Source organism: Trichoderma harzianum (genome assembly GCF_003025095.1).
Source record: "Trichoderma harzianum CBS 226.95 unplaced genomic scaffold M431scaffold_4, whole genome shotgun sequence".
Taxonomy (NCBI): domain Eukaryota; kingdom Fungi; phylum Ascomycota; class Sordariomycetes; order Hypocreales; family Hypocreaceae; genus Trichoderma; species Trichoderma harzianum.
Genome location: NW_020209252.1, coordinates 2,449,770 through 2,469,209, shown reverse-complemented (window position 1 = coordinate 2,469,209; position 19,440 = coordinate 2,449,770). Strand labels below are relative to the sequence as shown.

The 19,440-nt window shown below is 50.6% G+C and overlaps 8 protein-coding genes across 8 annotated transcripts; 3 read left to right on the top strand and 5 right to left on the bottom strand.

Moving 5' to 3' along the window:
- Positions 1-25: 25 nt before the first annotated feature.
- On the bottom strand, positions 26-1,543 carry M431DRAFT_4175 (hypothetical protein; the record flags this gene model as incomplete). Its single annotated transcript, XM_024914992.1, has 2 exons — positions 26-1,282; positions 1,361-1,543. 2 exons carry the CDS (start codon positions 1,541-1,543, stop codon positions 26-28), a joined length of 1,440 nt encoding a protein of 479 aa, XP_024776768.1.
- Positions 1,544-2,057: 514 nt separating this feature from the next.
- On the top strand, positions 2,058-3,501 carry M431DRAFT_82127 (hypothetical protein; the record flags this gene model as incomplete). The annotated part of the gene is made up of 2 exons (XM_024923121.1): positions 2,058-2,489; positions 2,545-3,501. 2 exons carry the CDS (start codon positions 2,058-2,060, stop codon positions 3,499-3,501), a joined length of 1,389 nt encoding a protein of 462 aa, XP_024776767.1.
- A 234-nt stretch (positions 3,502-3,735) lies between these two features.
- On the bottom strand, positions 3,736-5,281 carry M431DRAFT_493566 (hypothetical protein; the record flags this gene model as incomplete). The annotated part of the gene is made up of 2 exons (XM_024917131.1): positions 3,736-5,030; positions 5,101-5,281. The coding sequence occupies 2 exons, from the start codon at positions 5,279-5,281 to the stop codon at positions 3,736-3,738; spliced, it is 1,476 nt and encodes a 491-aa protein (XP_024776766.1).
- Positions 5,282-5,696: 415 nt separating this feature from the next.
- M431DRAFT_506832 (hypothetical protein) lies at positions 5,697-7,050 on the bottom strand. The gene has a single exon (XM_024918868.1). It carries the CDS (start codon positions 6,964-6,966, stop codon positions 5,809-5,811), a length of 1,158 nt encoding a protein of 385 aa, XP_024776765.1. The 5' UTR covers positions 6,967-7,050; the 3' UTR covers positions 5,697-5,808.
- Positions 7,051-7,931: 881 nt separating this feature from the next.
- On the bottom strand, positions 7,932-9,248 carry M431DRAFT_112709 (hypothetical protein). Its single transcript, XM_024911844.1, has 2 exons — positions 8,991-9,248; positions 7,932-8,922 (listed from the first exon to the last, which is right to left on the bottom strand). Exons 1-2 carry the CDS (start codon positions 9,096-9,098, stop codon positions 8,014-8,016), a joined length of 1,017 nt encoding a protein of 338 aa, XP_024776764.1. The 5' UTR covers positions 9,099-9,248; the 3' UTR covers positions 7,932-8,013.
- Positions 9,249-10,738: 1,490 nt separating this feature from the next.
- M431DRAFT_4170 (hypothetical protein) lies at positions 10,739-11,058 on the top strand (the record flags this gene model as incomplete). The annotated part of the gene is made up of 2 exons (XM_024914986.1): positions 10,739-10,823; positions 10,889-11,058. 2 exons carry the CDS (start codon positions 10,739-10,741, stop codon positions 11,056-11,058), a joined length of 255 nt encoding a protein of 84 aa, XP_024776763.1.
- A 3,205-nt stretch (positions 11,059-14,263) lies between these two features.
- M431DRAFT_529794 (hypothetical protein) lies at positions 14,264-14,805 on the top strand (the record flags this gene model as incomplete). Its single annotated transcript, XM_024920775.1, has 2 exons — positions 14,264-14,482; positions 14,536-14,805. The coding sequence occupies exons 1-2, from the start codon at positions 14,294-14,296 to the stop codon at positions 14,803-14,805; spliced, it is 459 nt and encodes a 152-aa protein (XP_024776762.1). The 5' UTR covers positions 14,264-14,293.
- A 546-nt stretch (positions 14,806-15,351) lies between these two features.
- M431DRAFT_493562 (hypothetical protein) lies at positions 15,352-16,566 on the bottom strand (the record flags this gene model as incomplete). Its single annotated transcript, XM_024917130.1, has 1 exon — positions 15,352-16,566. The coding sequence occupies one exon, from the start codon at positions 16,564-16,566 to the stop codon at positions 15,352-15,354; it is 1,215 nt and encodes a 404-aa protein (XP_024776761.1).
- Positions 16,567-19,440: the final 2,874 nt, after the last annotated feature.

Genomic DNA, 19,440 nt, shown 5'->3' with positions numbered 1-19,440 from the left:
CTTCTCTCTTCTAAAAGCGGAATTTTTAACCCTCCTCCTGATCCATATTGTCTCTTCTCCTCTTGGGTCCAGCCGTCTTTCCTTTTCCTTTACCCTTCTTTTCCCTGCTTTCAAGGAAGGACTTCATCTCCACCCTAGTTTCCCTCTGGGCCTCCTCGACTCTGCTCTGGAAAGCCATGACTTCTTCCTTTTCCGTCGGGTAAGTTTCCAGCTGCTTGCCTAGCGCAGCCTCGATGCGCTGATAAATCTCGACATCGTACTGCGTGACGATGCTGATGGCGATACCGGATTTACCGGCACGGGCTGTTCGACCGACACGATGGATGTATGTCTTGGAGTCCTGGGGCAGATCCAAGTTGAGCACCACGTCGACGGCGGGGATATCCAGACCACGAGCAGCGACATCGGTGGCTACGAGGATTTCGCGGGATCCTCCCTTGAATTTATTCAGGGCACCGAGACGAGATGACTGGGATAGCTGTCCGTGAAGTGGGATGGCGCCGAAGCCAAGAGTTCGCAGCAGGATGGCTATTCTCTGTGTTTCAAAGACTGTGCGTGTGAAGATGATGATGGACTTTCCAGCAAACTCATTGACTAGGTAGATGAGATATGTGTCCTTCCGCTTATGAGGCACAAAGATGTAGTGCTGCAGCAAGGTCGACACAGTCTGGTATTTGCTTGAGCTGACGCTCACACGGACAGGGTCCCGCAAACTGGCTCTCTGGAGACTCTCGACCTTGGAGCTTAGAGTTGCGGAGAAGAGATATGTGCGGCGCTCACGGGGGATAAACTTGAGGATCTTGTCGATACTGGGACCAAAGTCCATGTCCAGCAGACGATCGGCTTCGTCCATGACCAGGTACTTGAGGGACCGCAGAGAGAAGCCCTTTGTCTTTTCCAAGTGGTCCACCAATCTACCGGGCGTGGCAACGATGATATGAGGCTTCTTTCCGAGGGCAATGGCTTGGGGAACCATGTCCAGACCTCCGACAATAACGGCACATCTCAGCGAGATGAGGGCTCCCAAAGCTTCAAACGACTGTCCGATCTGGGCGGCAAGTTCTCGAGTGGGGGCAAGGACGAGTCCGAATAACGGCTGGGGCTTCTCGAGGAGTGCCTGCAATATCGGCAGAGCAAACGCGGCAGTCTTTCCGCTACCAGTCTCGGCGAGGCCAATGACATCGCGGCCTTGGAGGGCAACGGGGATGGACTTTGCTTGGATGGCCGTGGGGTGCTTGTAGTTTAGAGACTCGCAGGCTTCGCATAATGAATCGACAATACCCTAGAGAAAGGAACAAATCTTGTTAGTCTTGAGTGTTTTTTATTGCAACATTCAATCCACCACATCTTTGCCTCGTACCAGCTCTTTGAACGTCTTGGGCTCTTCCGGTGCATCTGCAGCATCACCAGAGGAAGCAACATCGAGAGTCGCCGATTCTTCTTCAGTGGGAGGATCCGGAGATGCCTTGGAGGTGCTGGCTTCTGCCTGTTGGCGCTTTGCCGGCGCATCGTGCGCAATCTTTTGCCTTTTTGCGCCGCTCATTGTTGCTCGAATGTTTTGCCTTTTGAATTTGCTGAACGTAGAAACGAACAATGAAGCCTTGCCCAGTAACTTTTTTTTTGGGTCAACTTTGCAGCAGCAAATCAGGACGCAGTGCGATGAACCCCGGTCGAAGGTCGATGTTGGAGTGGATTGTGTGCAGGGGTTTTGAACAATTACGTCTATATCAGGTTTTGTGCGGGAAAAGGGGATTTCGAAATGGCGGCGTTTCACTATCACCAAGGTGTTCAATTGTTGCATCTATTTGTTTAAAGTATGTAAAACGCCGCCTAATGCTATTACAGAGAATCTGCGGAACAATCTTTCTCCTCTAAAGAGCTGCTTATGTGCATAAGTGGGTTGCTTGAGAAAAAGTTGGTGGGGCGCCATCGCTGCGATAAGCTCTTATCGCCTGGCCTTGGCTAAACTTTTTTTTCCTCTTGTGCTGGCTGGTATAATCCATTGGACGTCCGTCTTGCAACAAAGCAATTCCTCATCACCTACAAATCAATCAGCCATGGCGAAACGAAGAGTCAAGAAGCGCACCCACATGGGCGCAAACAACCCGCAGCCCAACTCAGCCGGACATGCCTCGGCCCGTGATCCCAAGAGCATGGTCATCAGAATCGGCGCCGGAGAAGTTGGCTCAAGCATCAGCCAGCTCGCAGCAGATGTGCGGAAAGTCATGGAGCCTGGCACTGCTAGCAGGCTGAAAGAGCGGAGGGGAAACCGATTGAAAGACTACGTTGTCATGTGCGGTCCTCTTGGAGTGACGCATTTGATGCTGTTTTCGCGATCCGAGGGAGGCAACACCAACATGAGAGTTGCGCTGGCGCCTCGAGGACCTACGCTGAACTTTCGAGTCGAGAAGTATTCACTGTGCAAGGATATCCAGAAAATTCAGAGACATCCCAAGGGCATGGGCAAGGAGTTTCTCGCTGCTCCTCTGGTAAGGACACCACTCCACTGAACCCAAATCTGAGCTGCATACTAATGATTATTAGCTGGTCATGAATGGATTCTCTCGACCCGGCTCAACTGCCAAATCAAAGGTCCCCAAGCATCTCGAGTCATTAGCCACCACCGTCTTCTCATCCATGTTTCCCCCGATTAACCCCCAAACCACACCGATCAAGTCGATTCGCAGAGTGCTACTCCTGAACCGAGAGCCGTCGAAGGAGGACGACGGTACCTTTATTCTCAACTTTAGACACTATGCCATCACTACTAGACGGTCAGGAGTCTCAAAGCAGTTGCGTCGAATTAACGCGGCTGAGCAATTCCTCAACACCAAGACCAGCCGACGCAGTCACATGCCCAACTTAGGCAAGCTCGAAGATATCGCAGATTACATGATTGGCGAGGGTGGCGATGGATATGTCTCCGATGTGACGAGCGGAAGTGAAGTTGACACGGATGCCGAAGTTGAAGTCCAGGATACAGCGTCTCGAAAGGTCCTGTCTGCCAAAGCCCGAGCTGCCGCAGCAGAGAATGGCCAAGATGAGGAGCTGGAAGAAGCAAACGTAGAAAAGCACGTGGTCAAGCTCGTCGAGCTCGGACCTCGCATGCGACTGCGGTTAACCAAGGTCGAGGAGGGAATGTGCTCGGGCAAAGTCATGTGGCACGAGTACATCCACAAGTCGGCTGGCGAGATCAAGGAGCTGGAGAAGCGATGGGAGAAGCGAACGCAGGAGAAGGAGGCTCGACGCCGTGAGCAAAAGGCCAATGTGGAGAAGAAGAAGGCGGCCAAGGAGGCGCAGAAGGCATCTCAGAAGGGCGGAAAGGGCAATGGCGACGAGGAGGAGGAGGATGACGAGGATGACTACGAGTACTACAGCGATATGGATGTGGATCAGTTTGACAGCGAAGGCTTGGCTGGTGATGCCGAGTTCAAGGTCAACGAGCAGAAGGAAGAGGATGGCGAGTGGGAAGACCAGGAAGAGGAGATTGGTAATAACTGAGATGGATGAAGTGAGGGTCTGGTATATCCTTGTTTTTCAAGGGAGGGGCATTTGTATGAAACATATATGGCGCATGGGTGTTTATCTTAAAAGTCGAAATGGCTGCAATTTATAATGTACATGTTGATATGCCATCTTTTTGTTTACATGAGGCTATATGATGTGACATGGCTTGTAAGAGATCCCACACTGGTATCAACATCTCATCTGTGTCCAATAGAAACTCTAGGGGTGTTAAATAGACACCATTGGAGTGTTTACCAGGGCTCGATGCCCCTGGCTACCTTCCATCAGCTTATTAACAGGCTCATCGCCATCTTTCAACAATCTCCACCTCCACGCCTTGATAGCAGGCCGCTCTAATCCAACACCCTCAATCACATCAACCACCCAATTACCTATATTGGGGAGAAATTTGAACGCATGTCCACTTCCCCCCGTCGCACATACAAGACCTTCATATCCAGGGACATAGTCGATAACATAGTGATTGTCGAAAGAATCTGTGTACCAACAGAGGCGGCTCTCTGAGATGTGGATTCCAGCGTTGCCCAACTCGGGGAGATATTCATCCAGGAATTTGGTGACTACTTTGTGGGCTTGTTCGGGAACTTGATTCATTACTGGTGTTGCAGTCTCGCCTAGATTGCCACTCCATTTGGTTACGGGTACGCTGCGTTCTTGTCCATCGTATTGCTGTTGAGGGTTTATATACTTGGTTCCCCTGTACCCAATCTTGAAGATGCCGTTTTCATCAACTGGGAAACCGTAAAGGCCTCCGTCAGCACCATGTTCACGCATATTAAACGACCAAGAAGGGAAGCGCGAATGATGGAAGCGCTGGCGAAGGGGCGACGATTCCGGGATACGAAGCATAAAAACAGAACCGGCGGTCGTTTCGCAAAGGGAGTCGAGGGACGGTAGAAGTGATGGTGTCCAACCGCCGCAGCAGATGACGACGAGAGATGCTGGGTGATGTTTCTCGTCCGCGGTGGTGATACCGGTGATGGTTTTGGTGGTGGAGTTCGATGATGAGTCGTATGCGAAGGAGGTGAATTTGCCCAGTACGGGGTCTAGGATGAAGCGCACCCCGAGTTTCTTTGCCTTGTGAAGAGCAAAAATGCAGGCTTTGTCGGCAAGGACATGGCCGCCTGTAGTGTCGAGAACGCCGAGGACTTTTTTGCTAAATGGTTGGAGAGCATATTCGATGCCCTTTTGTGAGGCGAGCTGGATATCGGCTTGTTTGTTATTGATGAGCTGCGAGCCGTGGTGTCCAGCCTTTTCCATGTTTTCAATAGTGGCAATCTCGAAGTTTGGGAGGGTGGTGGAATCGCTGCAATTAAGATAGCCGTTTGGAATAAAGAGAGAGCTGTTGGGAGTTATTCCTTTGATGCCATCTCCATCATGATTGTTGTCGTTGGCAGCCTTGAGTTCTGCGTTCCAGGCTGCCCAAGCAGAGAGAGCTTCGGTGCTGAGATCCTGGTATTCGGTTTGAGAGCCATATGCTGAGCGAATAATCTTGTTTATGTCTATGTGAGTTGTAAGTTGGAGATCAGTTGACTTTGTTGATGGTTTCCGCAAGGAAGGGGAACAACGAACCAGAGGATGCAGAGTCACAGCTGTCAAAGTAAGAGTACAGCGTCTCATCATAAGGCTTACTGTCAAAGACTGTGATGTTTGTATAGCCTCTCTGGGCAAGATGGATGGATGTGCTGAGGCCAAAGACGCCTGCCCCAATGATGATGATGGGAGAGTCTTTGGAGGGTGGTAGTTGAGCCATTGCTGTATGTGACAAGGCTGACGCAGCTGAGAAGATGGAAAACTCTCTCTGTCTGTTCTGTTATGAAAAAGAAGAGGGAAAAGCTAGCTGCAAACAGAAGCAAACAGAAAGCGGGCTTGACCAAAGAGAGTGGTTACACAGATTCCACGTGGCAACTCAACAAGTATGTATATGTAAACTACAATGAAGGAAATGCATGTGTGCGAAATTGTGAGATTTACTGCGTTACTGATGACAATTGCAGAGAGTTGATCTACACTCTGTTGGTTCTACGATAGCGTAGTATTGCGACATTGAGATAAGTGGACAAGGCATGTCCGTGTAAGTCGCTCTGGATTGGCTGCATTGCCAGGAATTAGCCTAATTTACCATTCAATGTGATTCGCGGAGACCTTTGAGATTGTGAGACAGAATCAAATACTTTTTCCATCATATCAAATCATGTCAACTTATATCTCATCATGTAAGTCGTTTCATTACTAGCTACCCAATTTTCGTATACCCAGTGTCGATGTCCTCTTCCATCTTCACTCAGGATAAGCGGGAAAATCCCACGGCACCGCCTTGGCCAACAACTCATAATCCAGCCCCTTCGCTCCGCCATTCAGAAACAAAAACTTTGTAAACGGCACAGTGGCATAATACTCGAAACGAGTGCCCTTAGGAATAAACGCGACGTCTCCCGGGAGAAGATATTCCGTCTTGTAGCCCTGAATCGTCAGAGCAAGCTGGCCCTCGTCCATCTGGATGGCAAAGTGGTTAGGCAGCTTGGCGACGTTGGTCTTGTCGCCCTTGAGTCTCGGAGACAGCGTGAGAGTGCTGATGGTAAAGTTCTTGTAAGGGGTTTGCTCCGCTGTGAGGAGTGTCTGGATGACCTTGTAGCCGTTTTCGCTGTTGAGGTACTTTGGCCCGTAGTCTTTGGCGATGTAGTAAGGATCTGTAGGATCCGTGGACAGCGAATTGTTGCCGTTGTTCCAGACGTTGCTGTTGTGCCAGTTGATGCTGGGATTGCCGGCAGTGCCATTGACAAAGTCTCGTCGCGGCACGTAGACGTCGGCCTGGGCGACGTACAAGTCGAGCGAGTTGAGCTGGGCTTCTTGCTCAGGCGTGACATCGCCAAAAGGCTGCTGGTCGTCTCCGATCAACTGATACGGGGACCCGTGGGGGGAATCAAAGTCTCCGATGCTGAAGACGTTGTATAGCTTTTCGAACCCGGCTGGGTTGTAGATGTGCGTAAGCTGGCTGTCTGGATCCGTGTGCTGAAATGTGTGGATCGTGCCTGGCGGAGCAGTACCAAAATCACCCAGCGTCATGACGCGAGCCTCATCAATGGCACCTGTCACGTTCTTCTTGGTCCAGAGCTCGACTCTTCCCTTGGAGCAGTAGAAATGCTCGTGGGCATCGCGGTGAGTATGAGGGCGCGCAGAAGTCCAGCCTGTCCATTTGCTGGTGTGCTGGACAACGGCAAAGGCGCCGTCAGAAGAATTTGTGGTGATGGAGAAGCGGATGATTTGGCCAGAGGTGGTCAACTTGATAGCATGGCCTTTATAGCGAGGCAGGATATAGGGACGGACATGGTTGGGGGCTACATCAACGACAAGCGGAGGACGAGAATAAGAAGCAGCCGTGGATGAGGCGGTTGAGAGGAAGGAAAGAGATAGCGATGTGAGTGTAGAGGCTTTCATTGTGGCACAAGTTGATGATGCTGACTGATTCTTCAACTTGGGGAATATACAAAAGATTCATTTCTCGGAGCATTCATTTATACGTTTGTAGATTTACGTAGATACAGAAGTTTCCATAGCAAAAAGAATAAAAAAAGAAGCTGTCGGCAGTTCACCCAAATAAGAAGCTCATCCTCATCTGCTGCATACCGATGGTCAAGGCCCAATCAACGAACCCACTAGCGAAGCAAGATGTGAAAATTATCTTCCATTCTAGTTCTCTCACCTTCTTTCTCCCACCTTTTCACCGACCCGTTTCCTTCTAAATCCCGTATTTCACATGCCATGGCCTGCCGTCCTGCCTAATTCGTGTATTATACATATTGGGTGCAACCCGCCAAGACGTCAAAAGCTCGCCCATTGACGCGATGACTTGATCGATTTCTCTCCGAGCGCTAAGAAAAGGGCGAGAAGGGCTTAGCATAGGTGGAAACAAGCAAGCGGAGGATAGAAAAAGCGGGACCAGGAAGATTTCGAACACACACAAGTTAAACCATACGCCTACAAAAGGAGTAGCTGCTATATCTATATATTCCTAGTAACTGCTACTATATCTATCTTAATAATAAAGTTCGAGTGCTGGTTAAGTAGATGTTCTACGAGCTATTTAAGTGCTTATATTACTAAATGTATGTACGTATTTATTTCGTAGTCTCGCTTTTTCTGTCCTCCGCTTGACAAGGTCCATGTGGAATCAAGCTTGTCCAGGGGGGTGACATGGGCTTAACGTTAGCTTTAGCCGGGGTTCATGACTGGGGTTGCGTTTTCTCTGTTTCTGTGTTCTGTGATTAGAAGATAAGAGACTTGATAGTGGTGCAAATACGAGTAGATAGAAGCAGGTGTTGTCAAATAATGCAGGGAATCGGAATCGAGACCATGATCACATAAGAGACTTGTAAGATGACACATGCAACTCCAAGTGATGGACGAGGTTTTAGCATTGTATTCAACCTTCATATCTGAATATTCCACAACACTATAGCTGTCATTCCTCTCAATCTCTCTTCTTCATACTTCATTCACCGGCGCAACTGGTCTCCCCTCTCTCTTCCACTTCAAGACATTCTCAAAACACTCCTTCTCAGCCCTACGAATCGCCTCCACTGTCCAACCTCCCATATGCGGCTGCAGTACCACTTTGTCGCTCGTCCTAAAGTACGGGTTGATGTTGGGCTCATTGGTGAACACGTCTAGTCCCACCCGTTCGACCTTGCCGCTCTCCAAGGCCTCAATCAGCGCCTCTTCATCAACAATAGGCCCTCGCGCCGTGTTGATGAGAAACACCCTGTCCTTCATCATCTTGAATTCGGCATGCGAAATGAGATTCCGTGTCGCCGGTGTAAGAGGGCAGTTAATCGATACCACATCTGCTTGAGAGAGCAATTCCTCCAATGAAGAGCAGTATTCGGCATGACATGCCTCTTCAATCTCAGCGCTCAGCCTCGTCCGGTTGAAGTACTTGACTTTCATGTTAAACGTCTTGGCTTTGACGGACAGATACCTGCCGATGCTCCCCATGCCCACAATTCCAAGCGTCATCCCCGTCGGATCTTTGGTAGGCACAATCCCGTTATACCATAACCCTGCCCGAATTCTCTTCTCCGCAACGTACGTGTTTCTTATCACGGCCAGCGTCAGGAAGATGGCCATGTCGGCCGTTGCTTCGGCCACAGCATCGACAGTGTTGCAGAACCAAATGCCTTGGCTTGTCATCCATGAAACGTCAAACTCGTTGTAGCCTGCCCACACAGAGGCAATGACGCGACAGTGAGGAGTAAGGGCAGAAAACAGCTCTTCATTGAGAGGCTTCAGAGAGGGTGTATCAACGGTGCAGATGAGAGCGTCTATTGGGCCTGACTGGGCGATGAAGCGAGGGAGCTCCTCCAGAAGTTGTTGCCGGTTGGACGATTGAAGAAACTTGAACAAACCCTTCTGCGTGAGTTATTTGAAAGACTAATGGGATGATTCACAATCTCAGTACTCACCTCGATATCCAGCTCTGCTTTGACGCTCTTTAAGTAGTCATCGCCAACATGATTCACATTCCCAACAACAGCCACACGGGGCTTCTTATCCGGTGCCACAGAGCTCATTGATTGTTCCGGTAGCTCAGCAAAGCAGTAGAATCAGCTGTAGCAACAATTCTCAAAAAGCATAATGCAAGGAATGACTTGGGCCGCTTCTTCTTATTGCCGTGTTAGAGGGGCAACAAGCTCCAAGTTTTGAAAATACCCCAACTGTCAATTATTAGGACAGGCATTATGTCAGCCCCCCGCTGTCCAGCAAATCTGAGGCTGTAAAATGCCCCAAAAGTACGGGGTAGAGGCACCTGGAGAGAGATCCGGCTCCGGCTCCGGCTCCGGCAGGGTGGCGATCCAGTCGGCCTTCATGATGCAGAGGAAGCCTACCGAGGACGTTGAAGGCCCTTGAAGCTCATCGCTTTGAGGAACGAGGTCGCGCAGGCATGGCGCATTCGAGCTCTCATGTTTCAGGCATCTGTTGTAGATGCGCGTCGAGATCCAGGTGAAAGTTGTTGATGACAGAGAGACCCAAGGGCGCAACTAGATGTGTGGCCTTCAAGTCCTCTCAATAGAAATTGATTGCTGGAGTTGTAACAACTGTCGTGTTACACACATCAAATTTAGATGAAAAAGCAAGTCTTGCAAGCACATGTCAGGAAAATTTGCATCGAATAGTAAAAATTTGCAGCCATGGATTATTACGGCTATAGAAGACTCATTTCGTCAACAGTGTGCGCCGGAAGGCTCCGACAATCTCCTGACCGAGCTGACCGGGTCAATCACAATTTCCCGCCTGGAGAGCGCCGGCCCCCCAATGAGCAACAACACCAGCAATGAAAAGGATTCAAAACATGGCGTGATCAAATAATTGGCATTCCTTCTTTTTTTCTCATTACGGAATCTCTCATTACGTCGTTGATCATTCAAGTCAACCCATCTTCGGCAAATATCCTTGCTTGCGTCAATCTAATTACGATGACTCCCGATACGAATGATACCTGTAGTCAACGTGCCATTTGATCTATCCAAGAATCTGGTTCAGCTGCAAATTACGCAGCGCTGTGTTTGAGACGAACGAATTAAATTCCATGCTTACTTACTGTATGACCACTTCGCTGCATATCGGGTAAGAATCGTTCGACAGCCAGAATCCTGTAGCGCACAAGATTCCGATCTGGCCCAATCCGGCCACCTATTCCAAGGCATCTTTACAGTACGAACCAATCCAGGGACAGAACAGCCAGATCCTGTCCGAATATGGCTCAAACAAGCCTTACATACAGGGATTTTAGGCTGTGTAAGCCCAAAAGCAAATTTGGCAGCTTTGGAGAAGCCCGTTTTGGGGGTGAGAAGTGAGCAGACCTCACTGCTTGGGTAAGCCAGAAATCACACCACCAGTCTAGCGCAACACACCACTCTCGGACTATCAACAGACAACATCGCGAAATCAAGACACCACGCTCGGGAGAAGCAGGCAAGACCAATTTTATACGATTTTATAAATGCTATTGACGGCTGCGATGGGGAGAATTAAATCTCAGATGCACTGCAGTCCACATTGACTACATATACATACACAAAAGCAAAACATCTTCTGCCATCTTTAGTGGTTTTTCACTTACACCAGCGCGGCCATCACCAAGCTACATACAATACAACACAACACAATACACATCCAGACATCACAGTCTAACATAACACAAGCCGCCAAAATGGTCACTCAACCAGCCAAGATCCCCGTCGCCGCCCCAGGCCCCCTCGCCAGGGCTTTCCCAGCCGTCATCGCCGTCGGCGTCAGTAAGTCATCAACGGTACTTCAGCCTTACTCCGCCATGCATCCACTAACAACGACTTAACTTCAGTCTCTGCCGTCGCGCTAAATGTTCGCTCCCAACTGAAGACTCATTCAGCCACCCAGGACCGCTTCTTTGCCAAGTACAAGAACCCCGAGAGCGAAGCCGTTCGCCAAAAGGTGTTCGATGGCGCTGTCGAGGACCCTCGCAAAAGCTGGTTCAACGTCCTGGGCTGGTGACTATTTGAGGATTAGAGAGATGATTTTGAAACACAACCGCATTACTGGGCGTTTATTTTTATTATTATTTTGAGGAGTTGGAAAGGATAATTGTTGGCTGGTGAAGGCGTCGTGCATCGCTGTTTCGATGTAACCGCCTGGTGTATAAATGATGAAGAAAGGGGTCGTTGAGGGGCCCAAGCATTGATACCAGCCTTATTTAGATGGCAATTTAATCTCCAAAGAAGTTCAAATATCTTGAGTACTCTCATACTTAGAGTGCTACCTCTTATGTTACCAAATGCTAAAGTTGGAAATGGGTTTCCAGTTATGACTCCGAGGCAACATTCCAGACAATTCATACAACCACTATCGAATGACTAGAGTCTCAATTTACTGGACTTTTGCCACAAACCCCCAAATAGGTACCAACGAGATGACATTACTTTCTCACAGACAATGCAAAAGCGCACTCAGAACGCACCAAGCCTATCTACCTCGTACCTTGGCTGCAATAGGGAATGAGATCGAAGATTCCAAGATTCTGCCCTCCGTGCGACAGGTCTACAGGCCGAGGGCATGGAGATTCTACCTAGAGAGGTAGCCATCTCCGGAGCCCTGGGAGGGAGTCTGGCAGTCCTTCTGTTAGCATCACCCCGCATGCATTACCAGCAAGATCTTGTTGATGCTACTCCTCATAGCTAGTCCATCTGCAGACTCCTCGAGCGCTGTTCAACTCCAGCATGCCTCAGGCTCTTCTTTGCATAGCCACCTTCGGGTTGCCTTACAAGTAGAGGTTGGTGGACGCCATGCGCAATGTCTAAGGAGACTAGTATGAGCGACAGCCGGAGCTTAATACAACCCTAAAAGCTTGTCAGGCAAGTCCCCCGAGTCGGACGTCCCGGTCTGCACTCCACACGTTGTTCTTACTTGTAAACACCAGTCGCATGGAATTTCGGTACTGATGCTCACAAGGAAACAGGCAAAGCTGCAACAATCAAGTCGGAGTGGAGGTTAGCTTGAGGCTGGAAACATGGCAGCCCGCTGGCTCAGCTTGTACTGTGTATATATCCCCTTTGCATAGGTACTGATGATGTTGGATGTGGCAACAAGATAAAGAACTAGTCTTCCTGAGCAGCAGACTTCTACAAAAGGCAAAAGTGGCCGATCTTTTAAATGCCATACTAAACTAAACATAGTTTGGACTCAGGAACAAGTTGTTCTCCCCAAGCCCCGAACCCAGCCGCTGTACCACCTTGCTACCATCTGACAGCGGCTCCAATCCGGGGGGGATGAAGGTACGCGTTGCATGCCACGTGGTTCCGCTTCTTCTTTTTTTTTTTTTTCTTCTCCTTCCGGTGGCTGTCGAATTTTGCAGTTTCTAGACTGTATAGGGAGTAGCATAACGGAATGGATGAATCCAGAGGTTGGCCAATGATGAGACTCCCCCCCTGGTCCCTCATCACTTCTCAGCGGCAGTCTCAGTCGAAGCTAGCAAAAAGGCTTCTCAGTTGTCTTCAAGTTGATAGAGATGTGGAGAACCAAGCTACACTTGATGACATACCTTGAGAGTTCTAAGTTTTATATGAGATGGTTAGAGGATAACGAGGATGGAATCGATGAAGGCATTGCAGACGGACGAGTTGTTGTAGACGTAGAGTCTTCACATTGAGAGGTTCAATTAACAGCTGAACCACCCTAAATCACATCAAGTAGATTTGCAACCCACGACCGGAGAAGATTCCGCTCTTATCAGGGGCAAATTCTGGTACATGTAGCCAAGATGGTCTTCCACCCTTCGGCTCTCGAAGTTCGACCCCTGGCTCAAATGATCGGGAGCGTGAATCTGGCGTTTACTCTCAACTCTCGCCGCAACTTTTACCACGGAGGCAGCTTACCAAGGCAGGTGTACCGATTGGTAGAGGCAAATTCTCAAGTAATACCGTCAATGTATGACATCACCAACCACGTTGTCAGTGTGGTGGTGTTTAGTCTACTCTTTGACTCAGGCGCAGCAGTTCTGAGACGCCACGCCACGCGCTTGGAAGGTAGTTGCACACAGTTGAGGCAAGTTCACCGATCTCCCAGGTCCCATCAAAATGGCCCTGTCTAGCGTATGAGACGGTGAGCATCTCCCGCCGTGAAAAGTTTGGTAGTGGCATCCTTGGTACATGTACTGCAGCTGTCACACAATTCTGCGATTAATAGCGTTGTCAGTTTCGAAGTGGCAAACGATGTGATAGAAACTCCAGAGATCCACAAGTTCACAGGCCGCATTCCAGTCGTTTCGACCCAAAGTCATGTCATTGGTCTTCAAGACCAGCCACCCAATCACCACCACTTGGAGGCTGCCCCCTTCTCCCCGCGCAACTTTTCGCTTGTTCTATCCCCAAGTTGATTAAGACAACGCGTAAACAGATTTTTTTTTCTCCCCAGATTTCTATCGAGTAACATTGTTCTGTTAAAACAAGACTTCTCCTCAACAGGAGAACGCCATGTCCGGGCCACGCGTGGCGGCCTATGTTAGCTTTTCGACAACGCCAGAGATGAAGCTGGAGTAGACACCCTTTGTTTCGAACAAGTCCAATGCTGGTTGAAACTTCTTGTCCATCCAAAACCCTCCTGCCCATGCCCCCCGGTGGCGCAAATGGTGAGTTGTCAGTGGGCTGACTGTCCAGGTACCTGGAGGGCATCTCCACGCATGGCAAAGCAACTTCGTCAAAACCGGGTCTGGCATCTAGCATAGCAAGAGTAAGGTAACGTAGAGTATCTAGATTGCCTCCAAATTTGAATTACACTTAAAGCAGAGGAGATTGGAAAATTCGAAGAGGAGGGGATAGTGAAGATGGAGGGGAGCGTGGCTAAACCAGGAGGAAGTGAGAGCACATAGACGTCGTAGTCGGCAGTTTTAGCAATATACTCGACTAGTTACCGATGTCTTTGCGCTCGCATATACCACTAGGGGTCACCATGGCCAAGTGACTCGGCTCTCGCCCACCCCCTCCCCTACCCCTTTCTCTTTGTGGCTGTTTCGAAGACAGCCAAGTTGCTCGCAGAGATTCGAGATCTTAATATATGCCATATTATCCATGTCCATATAAAGGCGTCTCCTCCCCTGATCTTTTCTGCATTATTTCTTCTTTGTCTCATCTCCATTCGCTCTGAAAACAAATCCACTCATTCTTTCTGAGCCCATACTCTCTCTAAACATACATTCCTTCCTTTTCAATCTTTCAAATCAACACTCATTACAACCATGAACTCCATCGAGATCAAGAGCGTCCGTTCTGAAGATTCTTCTTCTTCCACCAGTCACGTTGAGCTGATTGCGGCTCCTGTCCAGCCTGATCCTACTGAAACGGCTCCTCCCGAAGCTCCTCTTCCCGAGGAACCTCCCTTCGGGCCTGTAGCGGACTTTACAATGAGTTCCAACAATTCTACTCCAGTAAGTCCTACTTCTCTCACGCGTAAATCAGCATATTAACACGTTCAACCCAGACAGGTACACAGCTCCAAGCCAGAGAAAACGAGGGAACCTTTCTCCAAAGAGAATGGCAAACCATCTTTCGCGTCGGAATAGTCCTTCTCTCCATCGCGTCCGGCTGTCTCGGGGGCTTCCTCCGCCACGACGCGAACCTGGGCCTGGGAATAGGCGCAGGTGTGCTCGCCGGCTTGCTCGTCCTCTTCGAGGTTCTGAAGCACAAACTTCGTCGCGCGCGACAGAGACTGGTCAGCCAGTCCTGGTGGCCCACCTCCTCTAACTGTTAATCAACCAGTCTTGGTGGCCTTCCTCTAACTGTTAAAACAGAGTGTCTCAGTTTCAACTTCTACTTTTTGTGGATCTGGTGGCCTTGTACTGCTGGAAACGAAGATTTACCTTGGCCTTTTACACTGACATCTTTATTGTATGACACGACATGAGTTATGTTTAACGAAAATACCAAAACCTCCAATAAATATTGCTTTTTCAACCTCACAAAGAACCGTTAAAGACCTATTACATTATCAGTTACCGTTTTATCAAGGCCCCGAAACCATTACCGAATACTGCTTTTACAACAAACTCAAGGAGCCATCAACCATAATTCACAATATCAGCTACAATCCTGTTTCACTCAAAGACAAACTCAAAAATTCCCAGTTGAATATAATTTTTTTTGCTTCGCTATGTGCTAAAATTCCCAAGGCTATATACAACATGATATCGTATTTACAAATCATGAGAGCCATATATAGTCTCCCCCAATTTTTTGTTTCCACCTCATCCCTTCAAATCATAACCTTCATAAAACAAATCCCATTCCAGTCATTCGCTTATTTCTGAGCCCAGCCGAGACGCTCGTTGCCGAGGTCAAAGACAACCAGGGCAGCCTTGAGGGCAACATCACCAAAGATGTTGATACCAATGTCAGCGCTGCTCTGGAGACCACCGAAGCAGGTGGAGCTGCCCTCCTCGATGGGGGTGAGGTTCAGGAGGTCGCCGGAGATGGTGATGGTCTGGCCACCAACACCGAAGGAGAAAGAGGGGAGGTCCTCGGAGCAGTCAAAGACAACACCCTCCTGGGAGTCGTCGTACTCAGCAGACTCGACATTGTTGTAGTAGGCGTCAACAATGTTGTCGGGGAGGAGGAGCAGGGTGGTGCCAGTGTCGGCAATACCGGTGATGGAGTTGCGGTTCAGCTGGGCACCGCCAACGGAGTAACCGGTGGCAGTGAAGCCCCAGTAACCCTCGCTGCCATCAGCGGGAGTGTAGCCAATGGTGCCCTTGGCGAGAGAGGTGTCAATGAAGCCAAAGTTGTAGCTTCCGGTCTCCTGGTGCCTCAGATCGGCAGTGAAAAGGGGCTCAGCCAGGCTGCTGGCAGCGTTGGAGAACCAGGTCTTCTGGGGACGGGGCGAGACCTGGTTGCCAATGTCGAAGCCAAGACCGACGAGGCCGGAGATGACGGTGTCCTGGACGAACTGGGTGGAAACCTTGGTAGCAGACTCAACAGCCTGAGTCTTGACGCTGAAGCCGCCAATGGTGACAACGTCGGTGTAGACATCGCCGCTGGAGCTGCTCTTGTCACCGTACTCGATGGACCAGGTAGAGCCGGAGAGCTTCTTGGCAGTGGAAGACTTGGAGGGGCTGTAGGTAACGTGTCCGGAGGCGGAAGACTTGGGAGTCTCGGAGCTGAAGACCCACAGGTCGGAGGAACCGGTGTCAAAGTCTAGGGGGAGGACCTGAGCGGGAGTACCAATGGAGACGCTGGTGATGTACTCGTCATCGGCGCTGTCGCTGGGGTTGGTGTTGGCAGAGCCAGTCTGGCGCTTGGTGAGGGAGTGCTTGGCAGCCACGGCAGCGCGCAGGTTGTCGCTGATGGGAGCGCCGTACTTTCTCTTGGCCTTGAAGAGAGCGGTAGGACCGTGGGCAACGTAGTTCTTGTTGTAAGCAACCTCGATGGAAGCGGTCTTCTGTCCCTCAGTGGGGAGAGCCGCAGCCATGCCGCTAGCGGCGAGGAAGGAAACGAGGAAAGCACCGAAGGTCTGCATTTTGAAGGATGAAGAAGCTGACTAGACTGATTGTCTTGAAGGCTGATGAGACAAAAAGTTCAACACCAGATCGAGGGGAGATGAACGACTTTATATCCATCCAGGCTCGTATGCCAATCTATCTTTGAGGTCAAAGATATTGGAGTTGCTCAGCTCCACGGCCTTGTTGACGGCTTCAAGAGCATGGTTTAGGAAGGTCATTTTGCGCCATCATCCTGGGTATTCACACACTTGCTGGGGCTTGGTGATGGGGAGAGGAGTCAAGATGGTGGAATCGACATCAGTATCCAGCTTTGATAGCTGATAGCTCGTAGTCACCAGGCTGTGGGCGAATCAAACTCTCACGTCCAGGGGTGGAGAAGGCGCCTAGTTGTTTAGCCCAGAGAGTGAAGCCCGCCGAGAGCGTATTGCCATTTCTGCCTTGCTTCAATGGAGACTCTGGAACCTTTGTCGATCACGTATCGTCCTTCATCCCAAGATAGAAGTCCAGAGTATTAGTTCATGGCCACAACTACTGGATCGGGGACCGGCGCTCCAAGGCGGTCTCCAGAGGGGGGATAGTACAGATGGTTCTTTGACAATAGTCCTCGCCACCATAGGCGCTCCGTCCAATCCGGGGTTATTGTCGTCTGCGGCTTTAACGGTGGGGAGAAGGGCCCTTGAAACGAGGATTCCCCAATGCCGATCTCTATCAAGCAAGCGCCTTCCTGACACTCGAATCGCAGTCCGTGCTTCGTGACATGACTTGGGTCTCGTAGCGAAGCGGGCCGACGCGACTTCGGCGGAAATGCTGCGCCGCAGTCTTTGCTGCGATGAAGTTGATCCGGAGACAGACGACGAGGCTAACCCCAACCTGCCCGAGCGATGTTGCCATGATGTTCCACTGATTCCCACTGCTCAGTCCCCCATCAGTCACCTATCCAGCCGCAAACACACGCAGCAAACTCTCATAACACAACTCACGTCAACATTGAGCCAAGCCAGCCAAGACGTGCCATGCCGTGCCTCGGATCTGTCCCGTGGTCCGTACATACAAAACAAAGCAAGGCACTAGCGGAATCGGCCAGGGATCAACCGCCAAGAAACCCCATTAAGTTTAATCCCTTAGTTAATGTTAATCCGCGAACCCGTCAATCAGAGAGGGCCGGTGACCGGAAAATAGCAGCCCAATCTGCTGTAGGCTCCGATCCGGGGGGGTCGCTTGACCTGCCTCAGGGCCTTGGCTCTGGCACTACTGGCCATGGGCATCGACTTGGCATCCGGCAGTCAGGGGTGGGAACTTGTGGCAGAATCGCCATCTGCAATCTCCTCCGGCCAGCCACTGCGCGCAGAAGTTCGTTACAGCCAGCTCAAGCCCAGAGCGGCATGTCCAAAAGGTCCCAGCGGCGCCTTTTACTCGTACAGTAGAGCTGCCGGACAGGGGTCAGAATCCGCCCCAGGGCTCGCCCAAGGCTCGCCGTTGGCTCTTGAACGCTCTGGGCCCTTGTCTGCGGCCGGGTATTCGGCATGGAGCTGACGGGGTCCTGGAATCTCGAGAGGGATCGCTGCTGGGCGTCACGGCCATGATTGGCTGTTGCATGGCGGCCTTGTGTCCAGCCGCTGCTGGCAGTCTTGTGCCTGCACAAGTACGAGTAATTACGCCCTCGGAGCAACGAAGCATGGCGGAACCGGCCGAAACTGGAGGCTGCTTGTCACGGAAGTTGCACGAAGTGAGTTTTTGTCTTGTTGTGAATGTGACGCTGCAATACGAGAGACCAGAGAGAGGTTTGTATCGCCTACGGCACGTGATGGCAGCGATAGGACTTGGTCCGAGAGTCTGGCCTCATTCTGTCTTATACTGCTTCAACACCTGCCAATACAGCCGTCTTTTTTCTCTTTCTACGTACAGAACACCAGACACGCACTCATCACGGCTTCAATACTGTAGCTTCTGGAAGCCCCTGCCCAGGCGGAAAATATCTCCAGCTGCCCAGACCGTCCAAGCCGACAGCCGATCCCGTCACACGCATCGCCAAGAAAATGTGCCAAAATGCCGGCAGACAAGCAAAATGCTACTGGCAGGTCTTGGCTACATGCTGTGCCTGTGTGTGTGTGTGTGAGTAGGCCCTCGATACAGACAGCTTGGCAAGCTTAAACACAGCATCGAACCAAAACCCCATGCCGCCAATCTGCTTCAGTCCTGGCGTCGCTCTTTGTCGGGCCCTGACCCCGGTCCCTATCCAGGCGACGCCACTCGGAGACCAAGACAGCTCTGGAAGGTGGCTCATGAGGCATCAACTACGCTCTCAGCTCGCGTTTCAACGCAGACAAAGGACGATCATCCAAACGGTGCAGGTGGCAGCGTCAAAAGGCCCTGGGCTTCGGGCTGTTATCAACGTTCGTTTCATCGACGCCGGCCTCGAGAGCCAATAGACATCCTTACCGACCTCCCAAAACGGGAGGCAATTGACAAAGGCCCTCTCTTGCGGCCGCTTGTCATTGTATTTCCTTCAGCCTCTGCTGTTCGTCCTTCGTATCTCTTTCAGCCCCATCCCACCTTTCCCCCGCGAGACCCGAAAAAGGGAGAAGGGGGATGCTAGTCAACCCGACTTAGATCGCATGTGATAGACCTTATTTCAGACTGCCGCGCTTGTCACGGCCAATGATGCAATCGTCAACTATCATAGGCATCTGCTGGATGGAAGATGACCGAGCTGCTCGGTGGGACAAAGCGGACTCTCACCCGGCGTAATATCAGATCAGGACTTACCAGGCAATATGAAGCAACACACCCGGCTGACCTTTGGGCGTCACTCAGCATGAGAACATGAATACGAGCCGGCGATAAGAACGTGAGTCCTCAATGTGGCAGAAGATGGAAGACAAGGCTCCATG